Source organism: Saccopteryx leptura, chromosome 5, assembly GCF_036850995.1.
Source record: "Saccopteryx leptura isolate mSacLep1 chromosome 5, mSacLep1_pri_phased_curated, whole genome shotgun sequence".
NCBI lineage: Eukaryota > Metazoa > Chordata > Mammalia > Chiroptera > Emballonuridae > Saccopteryx > Saccopteryx leptura.
The window spans coordinates 164,577,393-164,601,870 of NC_089507.1; the positions used below are offsets into that span (position 1 = coordinate 164,577,393).

Below are 24,478 nucleotides of genomic sequence, written 5' to 3' on the forward strand. Positions count from 1 at the left end.
GACAACAAGACCGTGAGACCCTTTTTTAATCATAATGAAACTTAATGATAGAGACCAACATGCATCTCTCCTCAAATAGAACTCTGGGAAGATGTTTTGACTTTGACGTGGGTTGTATTTTAAAAGTTTGCTTTTAGATTGGTGGACTCATGACTCATTTCTCATAGACGTAGGTTGTGTTGTCAAGAGTCTGTACTAGTTAATAAAAGCCTATTTTATAAGATAGAGCGTTAAATGTTTGCAATAAAAAGTAAGAGACAAGTGATACTACTAAGACAATGAGAGAAGGTAGTGATGAAGAGGGTTTCAGACACTCGGGTGGTCTGGAGGGAGGAAGGGCCCTGGGCTACTTTTCCTCAGATATGTTCTCCTTTTCTGCTTGGGGAAAAAGAGCAGTGGACAGACTTCAGAGGCAAATAAAGTTGGATTCGGATCCTAATTTTCGGATTATTACCTGTGTGACCCTGGGCAGAGCACTTAACATCTGAGCTTTCTGTGGAAACATCTGTAAATGGGGCTAGTAATGCCTGCTTTAGAGGATTATCGTGGGACCTAGAAATAAGCCTTGCAGAATATCTGGCACATAGTAGGCATTTAGTAAATTATGGCTATTATTTTTTTCTTTATTTTTTCTTTCCTTTCCTAACCCTAACCCTAACCCTAACCGCTAACCCAACCCTAACCTTAACCCTAACCCTTAATCTCTAACCCCTAACCCCTAACCCTAACCCTAATAGCTATTATTATTATTTTTAAATTAAAAAAATTTTTTTTATTATTTTTTTACAAAGACAGAGAGTCAGAGAGAGAGATAGATGGGGACAGACAGACAGGAACAGAGAGAGATGAGAAGCATCAATCATCAGTTTTTCGTTGCGACATCTTAGTTCATTGATTGCTTTCTCATATGTGCCTTGACCGTGGGCCTTCAGCAGACCGAGTAACCTCTTGCTGGAGCCAGCGACCTTGGACTGAAGCTGGTGAGTTTTGCTCAATCCAGATGAGCCCGCGCTCAAGCTTGCGACCTCAGGGTCTCGAACCTGGGTCCTCCGCATCCCAGTCCAACGCTCTATCCACTGTGCCACCGCCTGGTCAGGCGTAGCTATTATTTTTTATCAGCAGCTATAATTTCTGGATTACAAACAGAATGAAGAAAGCAGGAAGAGGGGAGGAGGATTTAAAAAAAAAAAAAAAAGAGGACGGAGACTAGTGCTAGCAGGACTGAAAAGCAGAGATGGACAAGTCAGGAAGGTCACAGCACCCACAGATCTTCTTACCAAGAGAGTCAGTGCAGGGTGGAAGAGAAGCTGTCCAAAATGACCGATACTTTGAGAGGGGTAACTAGAAATAATCTCATTCCTGATGGTGCTAATGTATCAGTGTGAAAACAATATATTTTACGTTTATTCAGATATAGTAGAGAGAATTCATACAGACAAGGATTTCCTCCCCTTTGGAACCAATATTATATCTTCCTCCTTTTTTTTGTAATACTGTATCTTTTATTAAGTGACCTTTTTGCAGTTTGATATCTTTACCTATTTTGTTTTAAACAAGGTTTTACTTTTACATAGTTATGTTATGGAAAATAATTGAAAAAAGTTAAGCATTTTCTTGAACTAATTTGGATATGTTAAAACAGTCACATAGTGAAACAGGAAAAATTAATTTATAAGATAACAATACAAAATGCAAAATATATTTTATGGTATCAGTTTTGTAACATAAAAGGAAAACTTAAGTCTAGGTTTAGAAAGCAAGCTAGATGACATTTGGTTGATTATTTTGTTACTTAAATTAGCTGTCTTGTGCTAATTTTTAATTGTCAGATATTTTCTATATTGTTAAAATTGATGTAATTTAATATGTTGATGTTTTTGTTCTTGAATTTTTTATTGTGGACTATATTGGTGTCAGTGTGATTGTGTAGAGTCCCAACAGAATTTTGATGAAATGAAAGTAGGATATAAACAATGTTTGTTTCCTGTGTCAATCTTAATACTAGTTAGTGTTTTTTTAATTATTATAGCAGAGTGCTTGTCAGCAAAAAAATGAGGGCAAAAGATTTATGCAAAATCACAATTTTATAAAACATTCTGAAATAAAAAAATGTAAAATGTTGTATCCCATTTTTATCTTTCCCTGGAATATTTGTATGGATAACATTCAGAGACATTGAGAGTAAGAGAACATCTTTGTTAAATTGGTGACAATGTAACTGACAGTCTGGCTAATTTCATCTCCAGCCTCAGCCATTTCATCATTTGATCTTCCTTGGCGGAGAATTACAAGTCAAGTGTTATTCCATGGACAGGTTGGCCAAATGCAGTTGGGAATTGGGGAATTGGGGAATTGAATTAGATCTGGGCTTTATTATGTTTCCATATAGTTTTGCTAACATTATAAATTATATCACAGTATAATTTGGTTTATATACACTGAAAGAAATTCAGTGATGGTGTGAAATAAGAAATTTATTTCTGAAGTGAGAAGTGGGGAGGCAGACAGACTCCCACATATGCCTGACCAGGATCCACCTGGCATGCCCACCAGGGAGCGATGCTCTGCCCATCTGGGGCATTGCTCTTGCAACAGGAGCCATTTTAGTGCCCTTGGTAGGGCACTAAAGCTCCCGGGCCAACTTTGCTCCAATGGAGTCTTGGCTGTGGGAGGGGAAGAGAGAGACAGAGAGAAAAAAGGGGAGAAGGTTGGAGAAGCAGATGGGCACCTCTCCTATGTGCTATGGCCGGGAATTGAACCCAGGACTTTCACATGCAGGCCAACACTTTACCACTGAGCCAACTGTGTCAGGGCCAGAAATTAGAATTTGATAGGGAAATAGCTTTATCACTTCTTGCACTTGATTGATGTCCATTGTTTAAATAAGGTTTTGTTCTTAAGTTAATGCTATGGGCATGCATTTCTCTTCCATATAGTTATAAAGTTGGACTGTGATGGATCATCTTTTAGCTTGATGTTTCCAAAACTGTATGCCATAGACATTAATAGGGGTTATACACATTAATAATGGGTGGGGTTCCGTGTCTAAATACATTTGGAAATGGTGCACATTTTATTTCCCTTGTGGAGAGTCACAGTGTGCTCAGAATTAAAGGCTCAGTGTCTGTCAAACCGATTTGATCATAGAACTTACACTAAGTGCATTACTCCTTGAAACTTAAAATCAAGTTACATGACAGGCATTTCTAATTCATCATTCATTATTGAACTAAAATACCTACTTATTTTAGTTAATTCCAACTTGAATTGGGAAAAAGAACCCACTTTTTTTTTTTTTTTTTTTTTTACACAAAGCATTCAAACCTTTTTTGTTTGCAGGTTATGAATGAATACTTTCCCCCTGTAGTTGTTGTTTGGCAATCCTGCATACTGGGAAACATGTTTAACGTTAACATTGTTTTATCATTGTTTTTCCCTTGTTGCAATTCAGGTCCAGAAAAATTTTTTTTGGATGAAAGATGTACCTCTCAAAAATGTGCGGTAGGCTGACCTGTGGTGGCACAGTGGATAAAGCATCGACCCGGAATGCTGAGGTTGCTAGTTCAAAACCCCAGGCTTGCCTGGTCAAGGCACATATGACAAGCGACTACTATGAGTTCATGCCTCCTGCTCTTCCCTCATTTCTGTCTTTTTCTCCTCTCTCCAAAAATCAAGAAATAAAATCTTAAAAAAAAAAATGTGTGGTAAAAGACATCTACAAAAGAAGGGAGTTAGTAGTTTCCTCTTGCTTAGCAAACAAACTGCATTATATAGTTTATACCACAAGTTTGAGTAATGGAAAATTTTTGCTTGGCAAAATTGACTTGGAATTCTGCTTTGCATATCTGAAAGCTACAGGTTGACAATTCTTATATTTAAATGTGAAAATTTTATATTCATGTTTCTCTACTTTGAGTCTAGCAGTGGATGTTAGCACTAACATTAAAATATTAGTATGACATACAAATGATCTCCAACTACCAAAGTGGTATATATAGTAAATATGTAATATTTAATATTATGTGATCAGAAAGGAATAGAAAAATTGATTTTAAAAATTGTATATTTGCCAATAAAGATAAATATAACTGAGTGAAAGGATATAGAAGCATGAAGTATTCCTACGCTGTTTTAACTTTTTTTTAAAAAAAGACTTTATTCCATTTTTAGAGAGGAGAGGTGGGGCAAGGGGGGGGGGGCTGGAAGTATCAACTCCCATATGTGGCTTGACCAGGCAAGCCCAGGGCTTCAAACCGGTAACTTCAGTGTTCTAGGACGACCCTTTATCCCATTGCGCCACCACAGGTCAGGCCTGTTTTAACTTTTTATTAGCTGTGCAGAGATCTGGAAAACGGGACAGACAGATAGAAAAGCTCAGAGGCGCTCATCTTTTATGTAGCAGTTTTGGTGAGAAGAATGATGATGTTGACATGGCTAGCTGAAATGGTAGTTTGGGATTACTTTTGGATTTTAGTTTGTTGTTAATTTGAGTGGTCAGAATTTATAAAGCCACAGTCAAGAATATTTTCTGAGGATAACAATGTTTTGGAATTAGGAATCATTTTATCTCATTCTTTGGAAGTCCTAGATAAATGATCTTTTTTTGTTTTAACAAATTCCATATTTAACATGCATTTATTGCATACTTCTTTTGTGTTGGCCCTTATGCTGTGTCCATAGAACACTGGGTTTTATTCTTCTTTCTTACTTCTTATCCATTCTCCAGGTCCTGTTATTTTCAAGTCTGCTACATACTGCAAGACAAAACAAACCAACCCTTTGGATGCTTTATTAGGATAGTAACTGTGGCTGAAACGAGAGCCCTGCTGTTCTCTGTAATCAGAGGGCAGGAGAAGTTGGGAAGCTATCTTGTGTCAGACTAGTTACTCCAACCTCGAATTCTATTTTTGGCAGTAGCAGTTCTTCCCTTATACTGTTTTCAAAAATTAGGTATATTTTAAATATCTTTAACTTTTTCTTAAGAATTTATCTTAAAATATATTTATATTTCTACCTACCACCTCTCAGGGTAACCAATTCCATAGATACGTAATTTCTGTCGGGTTCGCTCTCAGATTTCTTATCCAGGACTTGGTTTAATGAATTATTGTTAGACTCTCCCTACGTGGTTTTATGAATAATGACTCTGACCTTATTCACTTCTCATCTTTCCAGAGTGTTTTTCATCTTAACCTAATCTAGGTTGATGGAAAGCCTTACCAGTGAACCAGCTCAGGCTGCCCTGAGTAGCGCACAAGCCTGGGTTAGATGTTAGCAGATATGCATGTGTTGCTGGTGGGAGTGAAATGGGCCCCAGTAACTAAAGCTCAGCCCCCCTGGGTGGCGTCTTCCCCCTCCTTTATTTAAAGAGGAACACTTAAGGATTAATGACCTCTCGCACTGGAAGTTATGTGGGTAAACAGGTTTTAATAAGCTTATTTTTTCAAGTGAGAGGATTGGAGGCAGAAGTCTGTCTCAAGTTCAGATGAAAGGGAAGTGACGTGGTTTCTGCACAATACATCCTTGGTGGTCGCTGGCCACAGTTCATTTCTGACATCCGAGTTAATGCCTTGACCGTAGTTTATAGACTGAAGCTGGCACACACGGATTTCTTCCAGCGTCCTTTCTGCTCCCTCCGCTCTCTTTTCCTTTGTATTGTGCTTACAGGCATTTAAGAAAAATGGCATAAAATTTAACATTGTTTGGGAATTGTTTTGAAATTGTACTGCCTGTGTAAAGATACTAATTTTTTTTTTTTACAATCCATTTTTAAAAATTTTTATTTATTTATTTATTTATTTATTTATTTATTTATTTATTTTTTAGAGAGGAGAGGGAGAGAGAGAGACAGAGAGGAGAGAGAGGCAGAGAGAGAGAGAAGGGGGGAGGAGCAGGAAGCATCAACTCCCATATGTGCCTTGACCAGGCAAGCCCAGGGTTTCGAACCGGCGACCTCAGCATTTCCAGGTCGACGCTTTATCCACTGCACCACCACAGGTCAGGCGAAGATACTAATTTTAAGAATTTCATAAAATCAGGGTGGAGATCATGGCATTACATAGGTAAAATGATAGCATCATAATTTCTCATACAACTTTTTCCAAAAAGCCTGACTACTTCTGGCCCAGAATAGAATGACTTTCAGTATAATCTGCTTTGTATATCAAATAGGTGATAAAAACACCTTTTTGAAAGGAAAGCTATACTGTTTTAGGTTTATTATCCCAGCTACTTAAATATCAATTAGGAATAACTAGTGACGTTTAAAGAATATGAACATAACATTGATCTAGGAATAGTCTGAATCAGTTTCTTATTTAAAATAAAATTATGAACTATAATTCCCCACCCTAAAAAGTAGTTAGATATCCTTTTATTACATATTAAATAGATTCTTCCATATTACATAATTTAATTTTTAAAAATTGGTTGGTTTGTCATGGTACTCTTGGTATTTCTCTTTTTGACTTTTGAATCAAGGAAGAGAATTATGTACATCTTGGCTCTTTTGATAATATGTAGCATCTGATCTTTAGTGATGGTAAATATGTGCGTATTTGTATGATTTAAATATATATATGGGCCCCAGTAACTAGTCACGCTCAGCTATGATTTAATGAATGAATAGGCAGTGCCCAGTTTTAGAGTGATTTAGGAAGAATATGTGGTTAGTCTACTTTATGAAACTTCTACAGTTGACTCTCAAACAACTCAGGGATAAGGGCTACTGACTCCCTGTGCAGTTGAAATCTGCATATAAGTTTTGGCCCCTGCCCAAACTTACCTATTAATAGCCTACTATAGATAAAAAGCCTTATGAAGAGCAAAAGCAGTTGATCAGTACATATTTTGTATATGTATTATATACTGTATACTTTTTTTATTTTTCCAAAGTAAGAAGCGGAGAGGCAGTCAGACAGACTCCCACATGTGCCCAGCCAGGATCGACCCAGCATGCCCACCAGGGGGCGATGCTCAGCCTCTCTGGGGCGTTGTTCCACTGCACCCAGAGCCATTCTAGCGTCTGAGGCTGAGGCCGTGGAGCCATCCTCAGCGCCCGGGCCAACTTTGCTCCAATGGAGCCTTGGCGGTGGGAAGGGAAGAGAGAGAGAGAAAGAAAGGAGAGGAGGAAGGGTGGAGAAGCAGATGTGTGCTTCTCCTGTGTGCCCTAGCCGGGAATTGAACCCAGGACTTCCACATGCTGGACCAACACTCTACTGCTATATACTATATTCTTAAAATAAGCTAGAGAAAACAAAATGTTATTAGGAAAATCATATAGAAGAGAAAATACATTTATAATATTTATTGAAAAAAATATATGTGTATAAGTGGACTTGCACAATTCAAGCCTGTGTTGGTTAGGGTCAGCTGTGCTTGTGAAGCTGTTGCAAAAATAGACCATCATCATCTCTTTCAAAGTGTTTTAAAAATGCAAAATTTTAATGAGAAGACCATCTTTAGAGCTTGATGATTATAGTTGTATTTATGTTGCCATTTAAGAACTAATAAAACTGGCATGTAATAAAAAATGCCTTTTCAGCCTGACCTGTGGTGGCGCAGTGGATAAAGCGTTGACCTGGAACACTGAGGTCACCGGTTCAAAACCCTGGGCTTGCCTGGTCAAGGCATATATGGGAGTTGATGCTTCCTGCTCCTCCCCCCATTCTCTCTCTCTCTCTCTCTCTCTCTCTCTCTCTCATTCTAACTCTCCTCTCTAAAATGAATAAATAAATAAAAAAAAAGCCTTTTCAAAGAGCAAAGGTTAGAAATTAGGGGAATTACTTTCTTTTTCTTACATTTTTACATTAAATCAGGGCCTTTACATTTTAATCTTTTAAGATATTAGGATAAGATTTCTTTTTTTTGAGAGAGACAGAGAGAAATAGGAAGGGAGAGAGATGAGAAGCATCAATTCTTCATTGTAGCACCTTAGTTCATTGATTGCTTTCTCATATGTGCCTTGACCTGGGGCTATAGCAGAGCGAGTGACCCTTTGCTCAAGCCAGTGACCTTGGGCTCCAGCCAGCGACCCTGTGTTCAAGCTGGTGAGCCTTGCTCAAACTAGATTGAGCCCTCACTCAAGCCGGCAGCCTCGGGGTTTTCAACCTGGGTCCTCTATGTCCCAGTCCGACACTCTATCCACTGTGCCACTGCCTGGTCAGGCTAAGCTAGTTTCTTATATTAAGAAATTTCTCTTGGTGGATGACTGTATGTTTATAATTTATATATATTTAATGTAGCAAAATCTCTCATTAAGCCAAACATTGTAATCATGCATTATGCTCTCATTTAAAAAATAGCACAGAATCACAGGATAAGTTGTCTTTGTACAATCCTTCAGAGGCTAATCTCTTTTTAAAACTTTTTATTTTTTCCTATAATTTTAACTTGAGTTGTGAAACCATCTTTCTAATTATGTTATATGAAAACTGGGTCTTGGCCTGATTAGTCAGTTAAGCAACTTTTTTTTTTCTTTTGGGTAGGTTTCATATTTATAGGTGTATGTATGTTCCACACAATAGAGAAGTAATATTCACTGCAGTCAGAGTGAGGCTCTCCAGTGCTAAGGATTTATGATACGGTACATTTCACCCTGTGTGGGTATTCTGCACTTTTTTCCAGAGATGTCAGACTTGAATAGTCATGCACATTGACATTGTGCCCTACTTACAGTATAACGCAACTGAGACTAACCTGGATTTTGTTTTTCCAATGGCATTTGAATGGTACATCATAATGCGTTTTAATGTGGTATTAGCAGTGTTTTTCAAAACTTTTCAAAAAGATTTTTTATTTGTTGCAAGTTGATTTTGAGAGTTTCACTGTGCTTTACCACACAAAAAAAGACTTAACCTTTCACGGTTTTGTGATCTTTTGTATCTGTAATGGGGCAGGTACTAGTAGTAAGAGGAGAAAAGTAATTGACATCTGGTAGATTTTTTTTTGTCTTATGGGAAATTTGTCGTATTTTCTTCCTGAAGATCAGATTTCTCTTGACTGAAGAGTTAAGTTCTAAATATTAGTCTGTATTTTTAAACTGTTAATACGATTTCTGGTATGTCCTAGCCTGATGTAAAAAATAAGATGTTTTTTATATGGATTTTATTGATGTTATTTTGTTAAGCTAGACAAAAAAGTATTTCTGGTATGGGGAAAATACTTTGTCAAATGGGTTTTTATATTCTGTTTTTAAGAATTTTAGGTATAGCATATAAAATTCTCTTACCGAAATGTACAGTGCATTATTTGAGAATTTTAATGTTGTGTTCTTTTATAAATGTGTTTTTTGTTTCCATCTAGATCTTGAATTCCTGATGCATGCAAAACAGCAGCTAGTAACCACAGCTAAGCGTTGGGATTCTTCTTCTAAGACTATTATAGATTTTGAACCTAATGAAACTACTGATTTGGAGAAGAGCCTTCTTATCAGATACCAAATTCCTCTCTCTGCTGACCAGCTATTTACCCAATCCGTTTTAGACAAATCCTTGACCAAGACCAACTATCAGTCACGGTTGCATGACCTTCTTTATATTGAGGAGATAGCCCAGTATAAAGAAGTCAGCAAGTAAGTTACGTTAGACTTTTTTTTTTTTTAATCTCCCCTTTGGATGGTATTTTTCATTTTGAAACTGGAGAGGTGGTGGCCCTGGCTGGGAAGCTTGGTTAGAGTGTCATCCCAATACGCCAGGGTTGTGAGTTAGATCCCTGGTCAGGGAAGGTACTAGAGTCAACCAGTGAATGTGCGGATGGTTGGAGCAGCAAATTGATGTTTCTCTCTTTCCATTCCTCTTTCACTCTAAAAATTAATGAAAAAGAAAAAGAAAATGGAGGTGTGCCTATGTGAAGACTGATAGTAAAATAGTTGTTAATTCAGTGGCTGTTACTCAGTAGCTGTATATGAGCTGCTTAAGGCAAGAACTGTGTCCTGCTCATCTTGGTAGCCCAAGTGTTTAGTACATAGTTCATTTCCAAAAGACTCTGCAGGTGCTGGGGGTGAGAACACTCTGCCAGGTGCTGGGGGTGTGACCGTGTCTTCCTGCACTCAGGAGCTTGTGTAGCCAGAGTAAGCGCTTAGTGAGTATTTGTGTAGGAAATGTACAGAAACGGAAAGAAACCACATATTTTGAAAAGTAATTTTAAGAATGGAACAATTTAATGTTCAGGAAAACTATTTGCTAATAAAATACCTCTATCACAGTTTATAAATGCTTTAACATAGTCTGCATTTTATTCATGTCTCACAGGTTAAGACCAAGTGTTTAAATCAAAAACTTATTTGAATCATTATAGAAAAAGTAATCTGAGAAATAAAAGTCAAGTGAAGGAAGATGTTAATGAAGTAGTTGTTAAATTTGGTAGTAGTATTCTACCTTTTAATAAAGTGGAACGAGCCTTAAAAATTGAATCACAGTTATGAGGCATGAACATATTTTTATAAGTAGTTTTCCCTGTAAATATAGCTTAACCAACATATTTTTCTTTCCCAAGCTGCTTTTATTTATACTTTATCATTAATATTATTAATAGATATTGAACACTCATTGAGGGATATATTCAGAAAAGGGAAAGTGAAAACTTAAAGATACCTTGTGTTACTCTTATTTTATCTAAATTTTGGAAAGTATTTTATTCAAATTAAATGTAAGATTTACAAAGTCAGATAGAATATAGTTTTCATTACTCTTAAGACTTTAAATTGTGGTCTGTTGATGGTCTTTTAAAAGACAACGATTATATCTATAGACAGTTCTAATGAAATGGTCAGTTATCAGATAGCAAGAATAGTGGCTTGTATAATGTGCACTATTCACATTTTTAACACAGGGCCGGGCAAAAGTAGGTTTATAGTTTGTATGGAAAATAATACAATAATTAATAAGTAATAAATCAAGAATAAACTGTTTCAAGTACTCACAACTAAATCTACATTTGCCACCCCCTATACACTATATACATAAGAGTTTTAAAGGATCTTAAAGATAGAAATGAGAATTTTTAGTTACATGACTAAATATACAAGTAGATAGTTACTGTGTCAGAGAACTCTGGAAAATTTCCAGTGATTCTTTTACTCAGAGATGACCCTGGATGCGAAGGCTGGTAAATCACACCTCGGAATTTGGCAGGCTTGTACAATTTAATGAGGTACATACAGATTTGGTGCACATATGAAGAAGCAAATCCTGTTAGTTATTAGATACAGCTCCCTCTGCGAATAACTAGAGTTCTCAGAGGGCCTCTGTCAGCAGATAGCAAAGGGACAAATAACACAAATTGTAAGGATTATCGAAAGTCTTTGACACAAAGTTTCATACATTGCTTAAAAAGCAGTTTATTTTTTGTTTTCTCCTTTACCCTTTAACCTTAATATCTGTATGCATTTTAATGTAGCCTTGAATTTAGTTCACATTTGATTAATTCTTTAAGCACAAATAACATTACTGGGATATATCTATTATTATTTATTTTTATTTTTATTTAGATATTAAAGTTAGTTTGGTGACATTGGTCAATAAGAGTACACAGGTTTCAGGTGAACATTGCAATGGCATTTGAACTGTTGATTGTGTTGTGTGCCCATCACCCAAAGTCAAATCATTTTCTGTCATTATATATTTGTCCCTCTGAGATATATTTTTAAAATATGGATTTTGGGGAGGTAAATATGCAGCTAGTGAATTGTGCTCTAGTGTAGGGATCAGCAGACTTTTTCCATAAAAGACCGAGTAAATATTTTGGGCTTTCTGGACTCCATTCAGTCTTTGCAGCATATTTTCTTTCTTTTTTTGTAAAAACCATTTTTAGTCAAGGGTTATACAAAACAAGCTGAAGGTTGGATTTGGCCCTTGGGCCATGTTCTTCTGAGTTTGATTGGATAATTTTGCTTGTCTGTTCAAACAATGCCAGTCATCAGAGCAAAATCAAGCCACCTTTAGAATGGTGAAGAATGTTTTGTTTTGGATTGTGACCCATTTAAAACCAGAAGACAATGATGTTGGTAAATGGACTCAGTCCTCAAAGTGTCTTGGATGTGTAATGACAGTGGTCGTGTAGTTTGTTCTCTGTGCACCGAAATGTGCCTCTTTGAGACTTTGTAGTCAGACCCACCACCTGATTGAGAGCATATTTCCTGAGGGCCAGAGAATGTTTTGGAAATTTGTGATCTCTGACAATTTAAACAGAATATTGCTAATCAGGAAAGTAGTACCAAGCGAATTCTTACAGGTTTCTTACATTTTAATTATAGGGTTTGGACTGTACTTTTGTATGGTCACTTTAGCATTCATTTCTTGGAAATAGGTTGAATGAAGCCTCTCAAGATGAGATAAAATATATTTTACCTTGAGGCTGGATTTAGTAATCAAGTTTGTCTATTTTTTTTAAAGATGAAATTAGTATTTTTATGTTAAGTTTTAGTGTGAGATGTGTGAAGGCAGTAAGGATCACATTGTATTTCATTTAAGTTTTAGGAAATGCTTCTGCGTTCTTTCAAAGATTTTTTTAAAACTTCTTTGGCCTCAACTACATTTTGACATGCATGGTATAATGATTCTCCCTTGAAGTGAAATCTGTTTGGTTCTACACATTTTCAGAAGAATTGACTCTGGCTGAAGCTCTCCTATCATTAAACTGTGTAGTGGCGTGCATAATCAGGTCGTCGAGCTGCTCAGCACTAACAGCTGGCATGACAGGCTGTTGTAGGTGCACATTGTCACTGAGATGGTGAGGGCTCTCTTAGTTATACCTTTGTTCTGTTTCTCTGCGTCAGTAAAACCAGGGATTGGCTTATTGCCTTGGCTGATTTTTGTTGTTCATTTAATCAGAAATTATAGGAAATGAAATTCACTATATAGCTTTGAAATTTTTTAAAAGTTATACTCAAGAACACTGGAGCTAGATTTCTTTTAGCTAGAAGTATGGTTTTAAATTGTTTATATATTTGGTTGGCTACTATTTTACCATTCCCCTAAAGGTAAGGTAAATTATATAACCTTTAAGGCTGATTTCAAATGTGGCATGCAACAATGAAAAGATGGTTTTTCTTCTTATTAAGAGTTATCTTTGGTAATTGTAGGGTATGCTTTTTATTTTTGGTGTTTCTTAGTTATTAAATCTTTTTTTTTAAGTGAGGAGGTGAGATAGACTCCCACATGTGCCCTGACTGGGATCTACCTGGCAACCGCCATCTAGGGCTGCTGCTCGAATCACTCGAGCCACTGGCTGCAGGCGGGGAAAAGGGAGAGAAGGGGGAGAGAAGCAGATGGTGCTTTTCTTGTGTGCCCTGACTGGGAATCAAACCCGGGACAGCCATAGGCCAGGCTGATGCTCTATCCATTGAGCAACCAGCCAGGCCCACTTACTAAATCTTAAAAATGGATATTATTTTAAATATTTAAGAAAGCTTACTAATGTAATGTAGTTTCGGCCTATTAATCTTTTCTTATTTTATTTAGTTTTTTAAAAATTGTTCATTGATTTGAGAGAGAGAGGAACGAAAAGAGGAGGGAGGGGAGAAAGAACAAGTTAAGCACAAACTTGTTTCACTTAGGTGTTCTGTTTAGGTGTGCACTCATTGATTGCTTCTGAAACGTGCGTGCCCTGACTGGGTGTTGAACCCGCTACCTCTGGCGTGCTGGGTTGACACGTCATCTAATAAGCCACCTGGCCAGGGCTAGCCTATTAATCTTTTTTAAAAATTAAGTATTAGTAGCTGTAACTTTTACTAGAAAGTCTATAATGTCTGCATCTTGAATATATAATAAATCTTCTGTGGGAAAAATCTGTATTTCTCAGTTCTATTATTTTCTAATGACTCTACCTCAAGAGTTTTGTTGCAAGACACAACTAAATGTCATATGAGGATTCTCTTATTGCTTTAAAACTGTAAGATTAGTTTTATATGCCTGCTAAATTGTAATCAGGTGTTTTGGGATGGCAAATTCTAAAATAGATGTAACAGTAAAACTTTAATATATTGCAGGATTGCACAGATTTGTTTGGGAGTAATATGAAGTAGTTGAAATGAGAATATAGTCCCTGGAAAAATTCAGATTATTACAGAAATGTAAAATTAATTTAATGAACAAAATTTATGGAATATTCAGTTTTTAGGCTAGCACTGCTATTCTAAGCAAACATGTTTTTTTGTTTCTTAAAGGTTTATCATTCTGTAGGGGAGACTGACCTATAAACATGGAGTTACAATATGGTATGATGAACACAGTGATAAGAGGGGTGCACCAGGGTGCTGGGAAGAAGCGCCTCCCTCACATGAGTGGGGAGAAGGATTGTCAAGTCAAGAAAGGAATCAAGTCTGTTTTTGAGACCAGTTGGAATTTAAGCTAAAGTTTGAAAAGCAGGTAGCAAATTATCAGGTTAACAAATAGGACAAAGGTATTTAGTTAAAGGAAACAGGATATGAGAATAAGATGAACACACATAGAGTCATTAGTGTTGTGATGGGGGGCATGTGTGTGGTGGGGTGCGGTTGTAAGAGAGAAATTCTCTAAATCTTCCCCTCAGAGCTGCAGAAGCTAGCTGCTTAACATCAGTCTGCAGTTTACAAAGGTCTTCTGGTGATGGTTTGGAGACTAGATTTGAAGATCTTGATAGGAGTTACAGCAATCCAAGCTTACAATGTTGAGATGCAGATGAATTAGGAAGAGAAACTATGAGGGCTTGGTGAATGTAAGGTGGGGTATGAAGGCTGGTGAGAGAGTGAGAGAGACAAGGTTGGTTTCCTTTCTTTTTTCTTTTTTAAAGATTTTATTTATTGATTTTTGAGAGGAGAAATAGAAATGGGGAGGGGGGTCAGGGAGGAGTGGGAAGCATCAACTCATAGTAGTTGCTTCTTGTATGTGTCTTACCGGGCAAGCTGGGGTTTTGAACTGGCAACCTCAGTGTTCCAGGTCAATGCTTTACCCACTGTGCCACCACAGGTCAGGCTACAGGTTGGTTTCTGTCTTGGACACTTAGGTGGATGATAGTTCCTTTACCTGATTGGTTTCGGTGATAATGTCAGAGGTCAGATGGTGATTCTATTTGGCTTGTACTGACTTTGAAGAGCATATAAGCCGAGGTATTGTTTGGCAGTTGGGTTTGTTACAGTACTGATCCGAGGGATCTAGGGAGGGCAGCCTCACCTAGTGGGAGTTACAGAGTAAGAAGAGGGCAGAGTGGAGCATTTCAAAGGTCGATGGTGCCTAGATGAAAGATGGAGGAACCGCTAGGAAGGTAGGAAGAAAGGTAGGAGAATGTGGTTCTGCAGGAGTCAGTGGAAGAGGGAATTTAAGAAATTAAAGTGAGCCTGACCTGTGGTGGCGCAGGGGATGAATCGTCGACCTGGAAACGCTGAGGTTGTCAGTTAGAAACCCCGGGCTTGCCCAGTCAAGGCATGTATGGAAGTTGATGCTTCCTGCTCCTTCCCCCTTCTCTCTCTCTCTCTCTCTCTTTCTCTCTCCCCCCCCCTTCTAAAATGAATAGAATCTTAAAAAAATAAAAAATAAAGTTTTTACAAAGAAAAAAAGATTGGGAAACTGTACAGCAAGCAGCTTTAGCAACAAAGCAGTCATTTGTGAATCAAGAATACAGTATAACAAATTTCTTTGCTCTGAGAAAGTTTTAATGACCCTAAATCTCACTTACATGGATAGTAAAAGGAAAAGAAAAATTTAACTTTATTTGAGAAAGCATAGATAATGTAGAGATTCCTGTTTTTGTTTTTTTAAAAGTATATGTTTTTGAAAAGCAGGTAAATAGAGTACATGTAAACTAAGGAGTGTTGTATACTTTTGTTTCATTTTCATTTTTAGACTTATTTTTATATAAATTCTTAGTGCACATTACAGCTTTTAAAAAGTCAAATATGGCCCTAGCCGGTTGACTCAGTGGTAGAGTGTCGGCCCAGCATGTAGATGTCCCAGGTTTGATTCCTGGTCAGGACACACAGGAAAGCACCCATCTGCTTCTCCATCCTTTCCCCCTCTCCTTTCTGTCTCTCTCTTCCCCTCCCGCAGCCAAGGCTCCACCATAGCAAAGTTGGACTGGGTGCTGAGGATGGCTCCATGGCCTCTGCCTCAGGCACTAGAATGGCTCTGGTTGCAACGAAGCAACGCCCCCTGGCGGGCATGCCGGGTGGATCCCAGTCAGGTGTATGTGGGAGTATGTCTGCCTCCCCGCTTCTCACTTTGGAAAAATACAAAAAGAAAAAAAGTCAAATATAACTAGATAACAAAATCTGTATTATTTTAAATTACTGTCCTACTTTTTCTAGTCTGGATCTGGTCAACTGTGCATAGAGAATTGGAGAAATACTATAATGTGATTTTTAATAATTTTATATATATAAGGCAAATATAAAATGTGTAAATATATTAGGCAGATACTGCTAGAATTCATGAAAGGCACATTATTAAATATAAACATTTACACATTTTTAGAGCCTTATGTGTTCTATTCTATGGTATTTTAAAATTACTAATGGAATTTGTAAACTCTTATGAGTTATTATATGCATAAATAGCTAATAGCAGCCCTGGCCGATTGGCTCAGTGGCAGAGCGTCAGCCTGGTGTGCAGGAGTCCTGGGTTCGATTCCCAGCCAAGGCACACAGGAGAAGCACCCATCTGCTTCTCCACCCCTCCCCCTCTCCTTCCTCTCTGTTTCTCTCTTCCCCTCCCGCAGCCAAGGCTCCATTGGAGCAAAGTTGGCCTGGGCGCTGAGGATGGCTCTATGGCCTCTGCCTCAGGCGCTAGAATGGCTCTGGTTGTGGCAGAGCGACGCCCCAGAGGGGCAGAGCATCGCCCCCTGGTGGGCATGCCGGGTGGATCCCGGTCGGGCTCATGCGGGAGTCTGTCTGACTGTCTTTCCGTTTCCAACTTCAGAAAAAAAAAAAAATAGCTAATAGCTATTCAGATGTGTTATTTTCTAACTAAAAATATTTGTCTTATAATTTTGTAATTTTAAAGTATGTAAGTGGTTGCTCAAAATTTTAATATAGTTTTTTTTTTAAGTGAGAGGAGGGGAGACAGAGACAGACTTCTGTATGCACCTCGATGGGAATCCACCTGGCAAGGCCCCTACAGGGCTATGCTCTGCCCATCTGAGGCTGTTGCTGGGCAACTGAGCTATTTTTAGTACCTAAGGCAGAGGCTCCACAAAGCCATCCTCAGCACCTAGGGCCAATTCACTTGAACCAATCAAGCCATGGCTGGAGGAGGGAGGGAGGGAGGGAGGGAGGGAGAGAGAGAGAGAGAGAGAGAGAGAGAGAGAGAGAGAGAGAATGGGGGTGGGGTGAAGAAGCAGATAGTTGCTTCTCCTGTGTGTCCTGATCGGGAATTGAACCTGAGATATCCACACGCTGGGTCAAGGCTCTCTACCACTGAGCCACTGGCCAGGGCTGTTTTTTTTTTTTTTTTTAAAGATTTTATTTATTGATTTTACAGAGAGAAAGAAGACAGAGAGGTATGGGGTATAAGAAGTATCAACTCATAGTTGCTTCACTTTAGTTGTTCATTGATTGTTTGTCATATGTTCCTTGACCAGGCATGCCTAAGGTTTTGAACTGGTGACCTCAGTGTTCCAGGTCAACACTCTGTATCACCACAGGCCAGGCTATAGTGTTTTAATTATATTTGGTTTTCTAATATTTTAAGCAATACAAATGTTTCTATTAAGTTTATAATTTTTTTTAAAATTCTTTTTTTCTTAAGAATTTATAAGATATTCTTGACATCATGTGTATAAAAGATGATCTGAAAAGAAAACAATTCAATAGTATCATTAAAAAGTAGCCTTTTCCACAAGTCGATATATAGATTTTAAAACAATTTTATATTTTCATTCAACATGTTTAAACCTTCTAAGAGAAAATGCAGAAGGTTCTCATTCTTACCTCTTTGTCTTCCATCTTAGTACCATTTCACAGTGGCAAAGAAGAAGAGCTGTCAGTTTAAATGTTTCTTTGACTCTATTTAAATTAATCTTGATGCTCTGTGCCTCTTGCACACACATATTCTCTAATTCCTGCTGGAGATCTTCCTCGAGGTAGCCATGAATGAAAATATATTTTGCATGTCATTAACAGTATTGCAAGAGAAATTTTATGGTTAGAATTTTTCAGTAAAATCTACTTGGAGAGTATCAATTTAATAAAAGTCCATTGTAGATTTAATGTGGTGCATTTCCTTCTGGTTCTAGGTGATGGTAGTCTTATTTGTCCCATGTTATGGTCAAACACTTTCATACTAATTATATGTAATATTTCATTTTATTACAAAAGTCAGACTTAGCTTCATCTTAGGTGCTCATACTTTTAAAAATGTGTATTTTCTTTAACACAATTTAGTATGTGTCTTGTTACTGAATGAGAGTTTATTCACTTAAAAAAAGTTGTTTCTACCTTGGAATAAAGGCAGACAGATGGTATGCAGTTTGTAGCTCAGTGGAGTGGAATGAATAATGAAGTTTTAATTTTTTGTATGTTTATATTTGATTTATTTTGTTTTACTCTTCTAGTTTCTAAATGTTTGATGTAAAATATTCAAACTCATTTTGTACTTCTGATTTAGGTTCAACCTTAAAGTGCAATTGCAGATTCTAGCAAGCTTCATGCTCACTGGAGTTTCTGGAGGTGCAAAGTATGCTCAGAATGGACAACTTTTTGGTCGCTTTAAGCTTACAGAAACGCTTTCTGAAGATACTTTGGCTGGACGGCTGGTGATGACCAAAGTCAATGCTGTTTATTTATTACCAGTCCCTAAAGAGAAGTTAGTACAGACCCAGGGAACCAAAGAGAAGGTTTATGAAGCTACTATTGAAGAAAAAACAAAAGAATATATATTTTTAAGGCTATCCAGGGAATACTGTGAAGAACTTACTCTTCGGCCTGATTGTGATACACAGGTATGTCTGGAGGGTGGTGGAGTCTCCTTATCCGTGACATTCTTCTGGTTTGGTTTCTCTTCTTTCTAACCGGAAGTGGTATTGTACTGATGGGTGGAGAATCGAACCTTTGCTCACTCTCAGAGAAAATCAGTTCTCTTCAATCTAAGTAACACTTGAAATGTTCCAGTTTTATACAAGGCAGTTTTAAATCAGCTATAGAGGAACAGTTGACAGGAAACTAAGTTGCATCTTGGGACAGTTCTCCTCTTGAGTTGTATCTGCTCCTGTCCTCCTTGTCTTTATGGGTTCTTAGGTGAACTGTGTGTTCAGTCTGCCATATTTAACTGGAAAGCTAATATTTTTTCTTCTTCACCATAAAATGGTGAGTATTATTTATTCATAGTAAGTTGATACAGTGTCTTAGGGCTAGAGCTTTTTTTTTTTTTATCACTTAAGGGATCTTTCACAGATGTTCTATGGATTGTATCAAATGTAGTCTTCATAGGAATGGTGTGATCAGATAATCTTTTCTAAAGATTAAGTAATTTGCAAGTGGCTCAGTTTATTTAGGTATGAAATGAAGGTAATAATAGTATATATAACATTGGTACTATTAAGTGACATAATCTATGTAAAGTGTTCATTATAGTGCCTGGCCCTAAATGAACTAAGCAAATATTAGCCATGATAATTATTATTAGAATATAATTATTCTTTAAAAGAATCTCTAAACTTGGTTCCCCTAAAAGATTGTCTCCACAAAGTATTCTATCTAGTGAGCTGCAGGTGCTGTTTATTTTAATGCTTAAAAAAATTTTTTTTATCTTGTGTTTTAGGTTGAACTTCAGTTTCAGTTAAATCGATTACCCCTCTGTGAAATGCATTATGCGCTAGATAGGATCAAGGATAATGGGATTTTATTTCCAGACATCACTATGACTCCCACCATACCTTGGAGTCCCAACAGGTATGATAAGGAGCTATCTCATTGATGGAAGTTATGTTAATGATAAATAAAATATCTGTATCAAATAACTCATGCATACTTCTGTAAGAAAGTTTCTCTGTATTCTTCAGGAGACATTTTATTAGTTGAGAAACAAGAGTAAAAGAACCCTTTAAGAATGAAACATTTTGCCTGACCAGGCAGTGGTGCTGTGGATAGAGCATCAGACTGGGATGCAGAGGACCCAGGTTCGAGACCCCGAGGTCGCCAGCTTGAGCGCAGACTCATCTGGCTTGAGCAAAAAGCTCACCAGCTTGGACCCCAGGTCACAGGCTCAAGCGGGGGTTGCTTGGTCTGCTGAAAGCCCATGGTCAAGGCACATGTGAGAGAGCAATCAATGAACAACTAAGGTGTCGCAACGAAAAACTGATGATTGATGCTTCTCATCTCTCTCCATTCTTGTCTGTCTGTCCCTATCTATCCCTCTCTCTGACTCTTTCTTGGTCCCTGTAAAAAAAAAGAAAATAAAAAAAGAGAGAATGAAACATTTTCCTGACTGGTGGTGGCGCAGTGGAGAGAACGTGGACCCAGAGAGTCCGGATTTCCAGCTCTATTCCGGGGTTGCTGACTTGAGCTGATATAGTCAGCTTGAGCCTGGGATTGCTGGCTCCTGGATCCCAGGTTTGCCTTTTTGAGCCCAGGGTTCGTCAGTTTAATCCTGAGGTTGTCAGCTTGATCCTGAGATCACCAGCTTGATCCTGAGGTCACAAGCTTGAGTCCAAGGTTGTGGGTCAGATTCCTGGTGAAGGAACTCCTTGGTCATGGCACGTATGAGAAGCAGTCAGTGGCTGCACAACTATGGAATAACAAGTTGATGCTTCTCTCTTTCTCTCCTCTCTCTTTCTCTCTCTCTCCCCCTCTCTCTGCCTCTTCCCTTCCTTTGACCCTCCCCCTCCTTTCTCAAGTTAATGGTTGTGTAAATATTTTTCTGCTTAAATTCTATTTGGCATGTTTTTACATAGTGTCGTTAAATATACTTCTCTTTTGTTTCCAGAGTGACAGCAGTGATGCCCGTGTGACTGCATCTTTCTTTTCATCAGGTTTTATTCTCTTGCCCACTGCCCCTGCTTAGCTCACTCCCATCTTTCTTTTTTTTTTTTAAATCTCAGTTGCTCTACACAATAGAAGCTTATTTCGCAGTTGTCAATTCAGTCATGGTAGGGTGTCTCTCTTCCATCTTTGATGGAGGCTCTGTTGTCTTTAATAAGTGGTTTCCAAGGTCACCATGGGTGTTGGCCTCCAGCTGGCAGCTGAGGAAGAGTGAGCACAGCACCCTGGAGGAAGTTCGTGTGGGCCAGGTGCAGGTAGCTCGTGTCTCTTCCCCTCACATTTAATTTCTCCAGTCTTAAAAACAGAACAGAACAAAACAAAATATGCTTTCTGCCATAAAACCAAATAATTTCTCCCCTGTTTTCACTTACCCTCACTATTCTATCTCTATTTTTATTTATTTATTTTTAAAAAGATTTTATTTATTGATTTTAATTTTGGAGAGAGGAGAGAGAAGATGGGGCAGGAACGGGAAGCATCAACTCTAGTACCGTAGTTGCTTCTTTTTTTTTTTTTTTAAAGATTTAAAAAAAAATTTATTCATTATAGAGAGGGGAGAGAGAGAGAAGGGGGAGGAGCAGGAAGCATCAACTCCCATATGTGCCTTGACCAGGCAAGCCCAGGGTTTTGAATCAGCAACCTCAGCGTTTCCAGGTTGATGCTTTATCCACTGTGCCGCCACAGGCCAGGCCCTATTTTTATTTTTATTGCCAGAATTCTTGAGCAGAAATAGTCTACAGATTCCCAGTATTCTTATTTATTCATTCTGTAATCTTGTGTATTCCACTTCCTCATGCCCCTGAAAGTAGTCATTGATCTATGGATGGTAGAAATGCAGTGACATCTTCTCAGTGCTCATTTGATTCAGCTTCTCTGCGTCCTGCGCTTCCTCCCAGTTACAGCCCATGCCCCACTTAGGGCCGGGCTATTTCAGTCCCTCCTGGTCGGCCTTGCCTCCCGCTGCCTGTGTCTCTGTTCTCTAGGCCAGCTTTCATATTTCTTTCAGAGTGAGTTTGCTAAAATAATCATTTCATTTCACTTTATACATCTCTGAAGGCTTCTTTTTGATTTGTAGATAACAACGTCTGAGCTACCTGATACCAAACTCTGTTATGTGGTCTCATTGACAGCACTTTCCAACAGTATCTTTCTAGTTTCTGTTACTTTTTTCTATTTGACACCCTTTTCCCCCTCTAAATCCCCATGCTCTAGTCATATTGAATTACCTTGAAGTTTGTTAAATATGTCCTACACTTATTTGCCTCCTTATTTTTTAAAAACTTCTTAAAAATATTTGTAAGTTCTAATAAAATCTGTCACATAAAACTTACATCTTAATAATTTTTAAGTGTCTAGTTCAGTAGTGCTAAGTATACTCACATTGTTATGCAATCCATCAGCAGAACTTTCTCACCTTGCACAACTGCAACTTTATACTCATCTTAGTCCACTCTCTCTTCCCAGCCTGTCTTCTTCTCATCTGTAAGTGATAGTCTCTGCCTGAAATAATCCTTGCTTAATGATCTGTTGAAGATTTGTCTGTCTTTCAATATGTAGTCCAGCTCAAGTGCTCTCTCCTTCAAGTAGATAAATCTTACTGTTTTATTATTTGAATAATATTTATTGAGTGCCTACTGTATATTAAGTCCAGTCATTTTTGTGTTTTTGAGCATAATTTCATTCATTTTTGTCAATTGCACATTTCTACTGTTTTCATTAGATTCTGAACTTCTAAAATTTTATTTTTAAATTTTTATTGATTTGAGGGAGAGAGAGACAGACAGAAAGGGAGAGAGAGGGAGGAGAGAGAGTGAGAAGCATCAACTTGAAATTGTTTCACTTTAGTTGTTCATTGATTGTTTCTCATATGTGCCTTGACTGGAAGGGGGGGTTCAAGCCAAGCCAGTGACCCCTTTCGCAAGCCAGTGACCTTGAGCTGAAGCCAGCAACGTTTAGGCTCAAGCCAGCGACCATGGGATCACTCAAGCCGGCGACCACACACTCAAGCCAGATGAGCCTGTGCTCAAGCCGGCAACCTCGGAGTTTCAAACCTGAGATCTCTGTTCCAGGTCGACATTTTATCCACTGTGCCACGACTGATCAGACTAATTATAAATATTAATTGAAATGTATCTGGGTCTCAGAACATACCGAGAAATCATTAGCCATTTAAAATCTTTTCTGGAATAAGGTAGAATATAGATAAATAAATGAAGTTGAGAAATTATTCTTGGGCATGTAGTATATAAATTAATTATAACAATGCATTAGACCAGGGTATAAAAGAACCTAGAATTAATTTGACTCAGGGAATAAAATAACACTATTTTATTCATAATAAACTTGAAGAGACTTTATAATTGTTTTAAATTGTGAAAATGAGAGACCACTCTTACCAGCATGTAAATCTTTTTCCCTTTATTTAATAGTTAGAACAATAATAAAGTCAATTTGGTTTACTCATTGGCTTTCTATACATGTTCATCATTCATGACCAGAAACTAGAGAATTGACCAACATTGTTAAAATTTCTGATCTGCTCTGCAGCATTTATATACACTGAAACTGTTGATAAGTAGCATGGGTTATATAAACAAAGAAATAGGGACATGTTTTAGAATTATAACCATAAATCCATTATTAGTCTTAGATTTATACTTATGTATATAATCTAATATCTCTTCATTAATAAGTTCATTAAAGTTCCCAAATTTGAAAAATTAGGTTGTTTTTAAAACTTTTCCTTGATTTTTGAAAGTGTACTGGCCACGTCATATCTCATTTTTCTGAAATCCTCAGAAGCAAACATTAATTGAGCACTTACTGCTCAATTATTTTTCTATCAACTTGTATGTGTTATCTCATTTAATCTTTATAATAACCATCTGATACAAATATCATTATCTCCATGTACATATAAAGGAACCTTGGGGTCAGATATCATAGAATCGTAGTAATCAGGTATTGATGCAGGTAACAGTTTACTGACCTAACTGGCTTCAATATGTAGAGCTAGAGGCCCAGAGGTAGGTCCAGGATCTCAGCAGTGCTGGCAAGGACTGTGGTTCCTCCTCCTCCCTGCCATACACAGCATGTTGGTTTTCTTCTGGATGCCTGTTGCCGCATGATGGTAAGATGGCTGCTGCAGCTTTATGTACTGTGGTCTCATTTCAGCCAGGCAAAGGAGGAAGGCAAGGTAGCAGAAAGGGCTTGTTTCTAGTGAGACTTTATTTTTGTTTTATTGGGTATAAAAGTCCTTATGAGGAACTTCATCCTACCTCTCATTGACTGAAATTGGTTCTCCCGCAGAGGAGGCTGGGAAACAGTGTTAGAGCTGCCTAAGTTCAGTAGAGGAAAGGCAGAAATGGTGCTGTGGGTGGTTTGCCGTGGGTGGTTTGGGGTAACCATTCCATAGTGTCTGCCAGGTGTATTAGATCTGTACTTAGCAGTCACCTACAAAGCTTCCTGGTTTGTGGAAAGTGGAACATTGCCGGGGACTGGGAGGGTTTTGAGTAAATAAGCTGGTTAATG

At 37.9% G+C, this 24,478-nt stretch overlaps 1 protein-coding gene across 3 annotated transcripts in view; it reads left to right on the plus strand.

Moving 5' to 3' along the window:
- HELZ (helicase with zinc finger) overlaps positions 1-24,478 on the plus strand; it is a 197,321-nt gene that overhangs the window by 77,940 nt on the left and 94,903 nt on the right. For all 3 annotated transcript variants that reach the window (XM_066386510.1, XM_066386512.1, XM_066386511.1), the window contains 3 exons: positions 9,304-9,571; positions 18,576-18,909; positions 19,728-19,858. In XM_066386510.1, the coding sequence (XP_066242607.1) occupies positions 9,304-9,571; positions 18,576-18,909; positions 19,728-19,858 (733 nt within the window). The remainder of the gene's footprint in view (positions 1-9,303; positions 9,572-18,575; positions 18,910-19,727; positions 19,859-24,478) is intronic.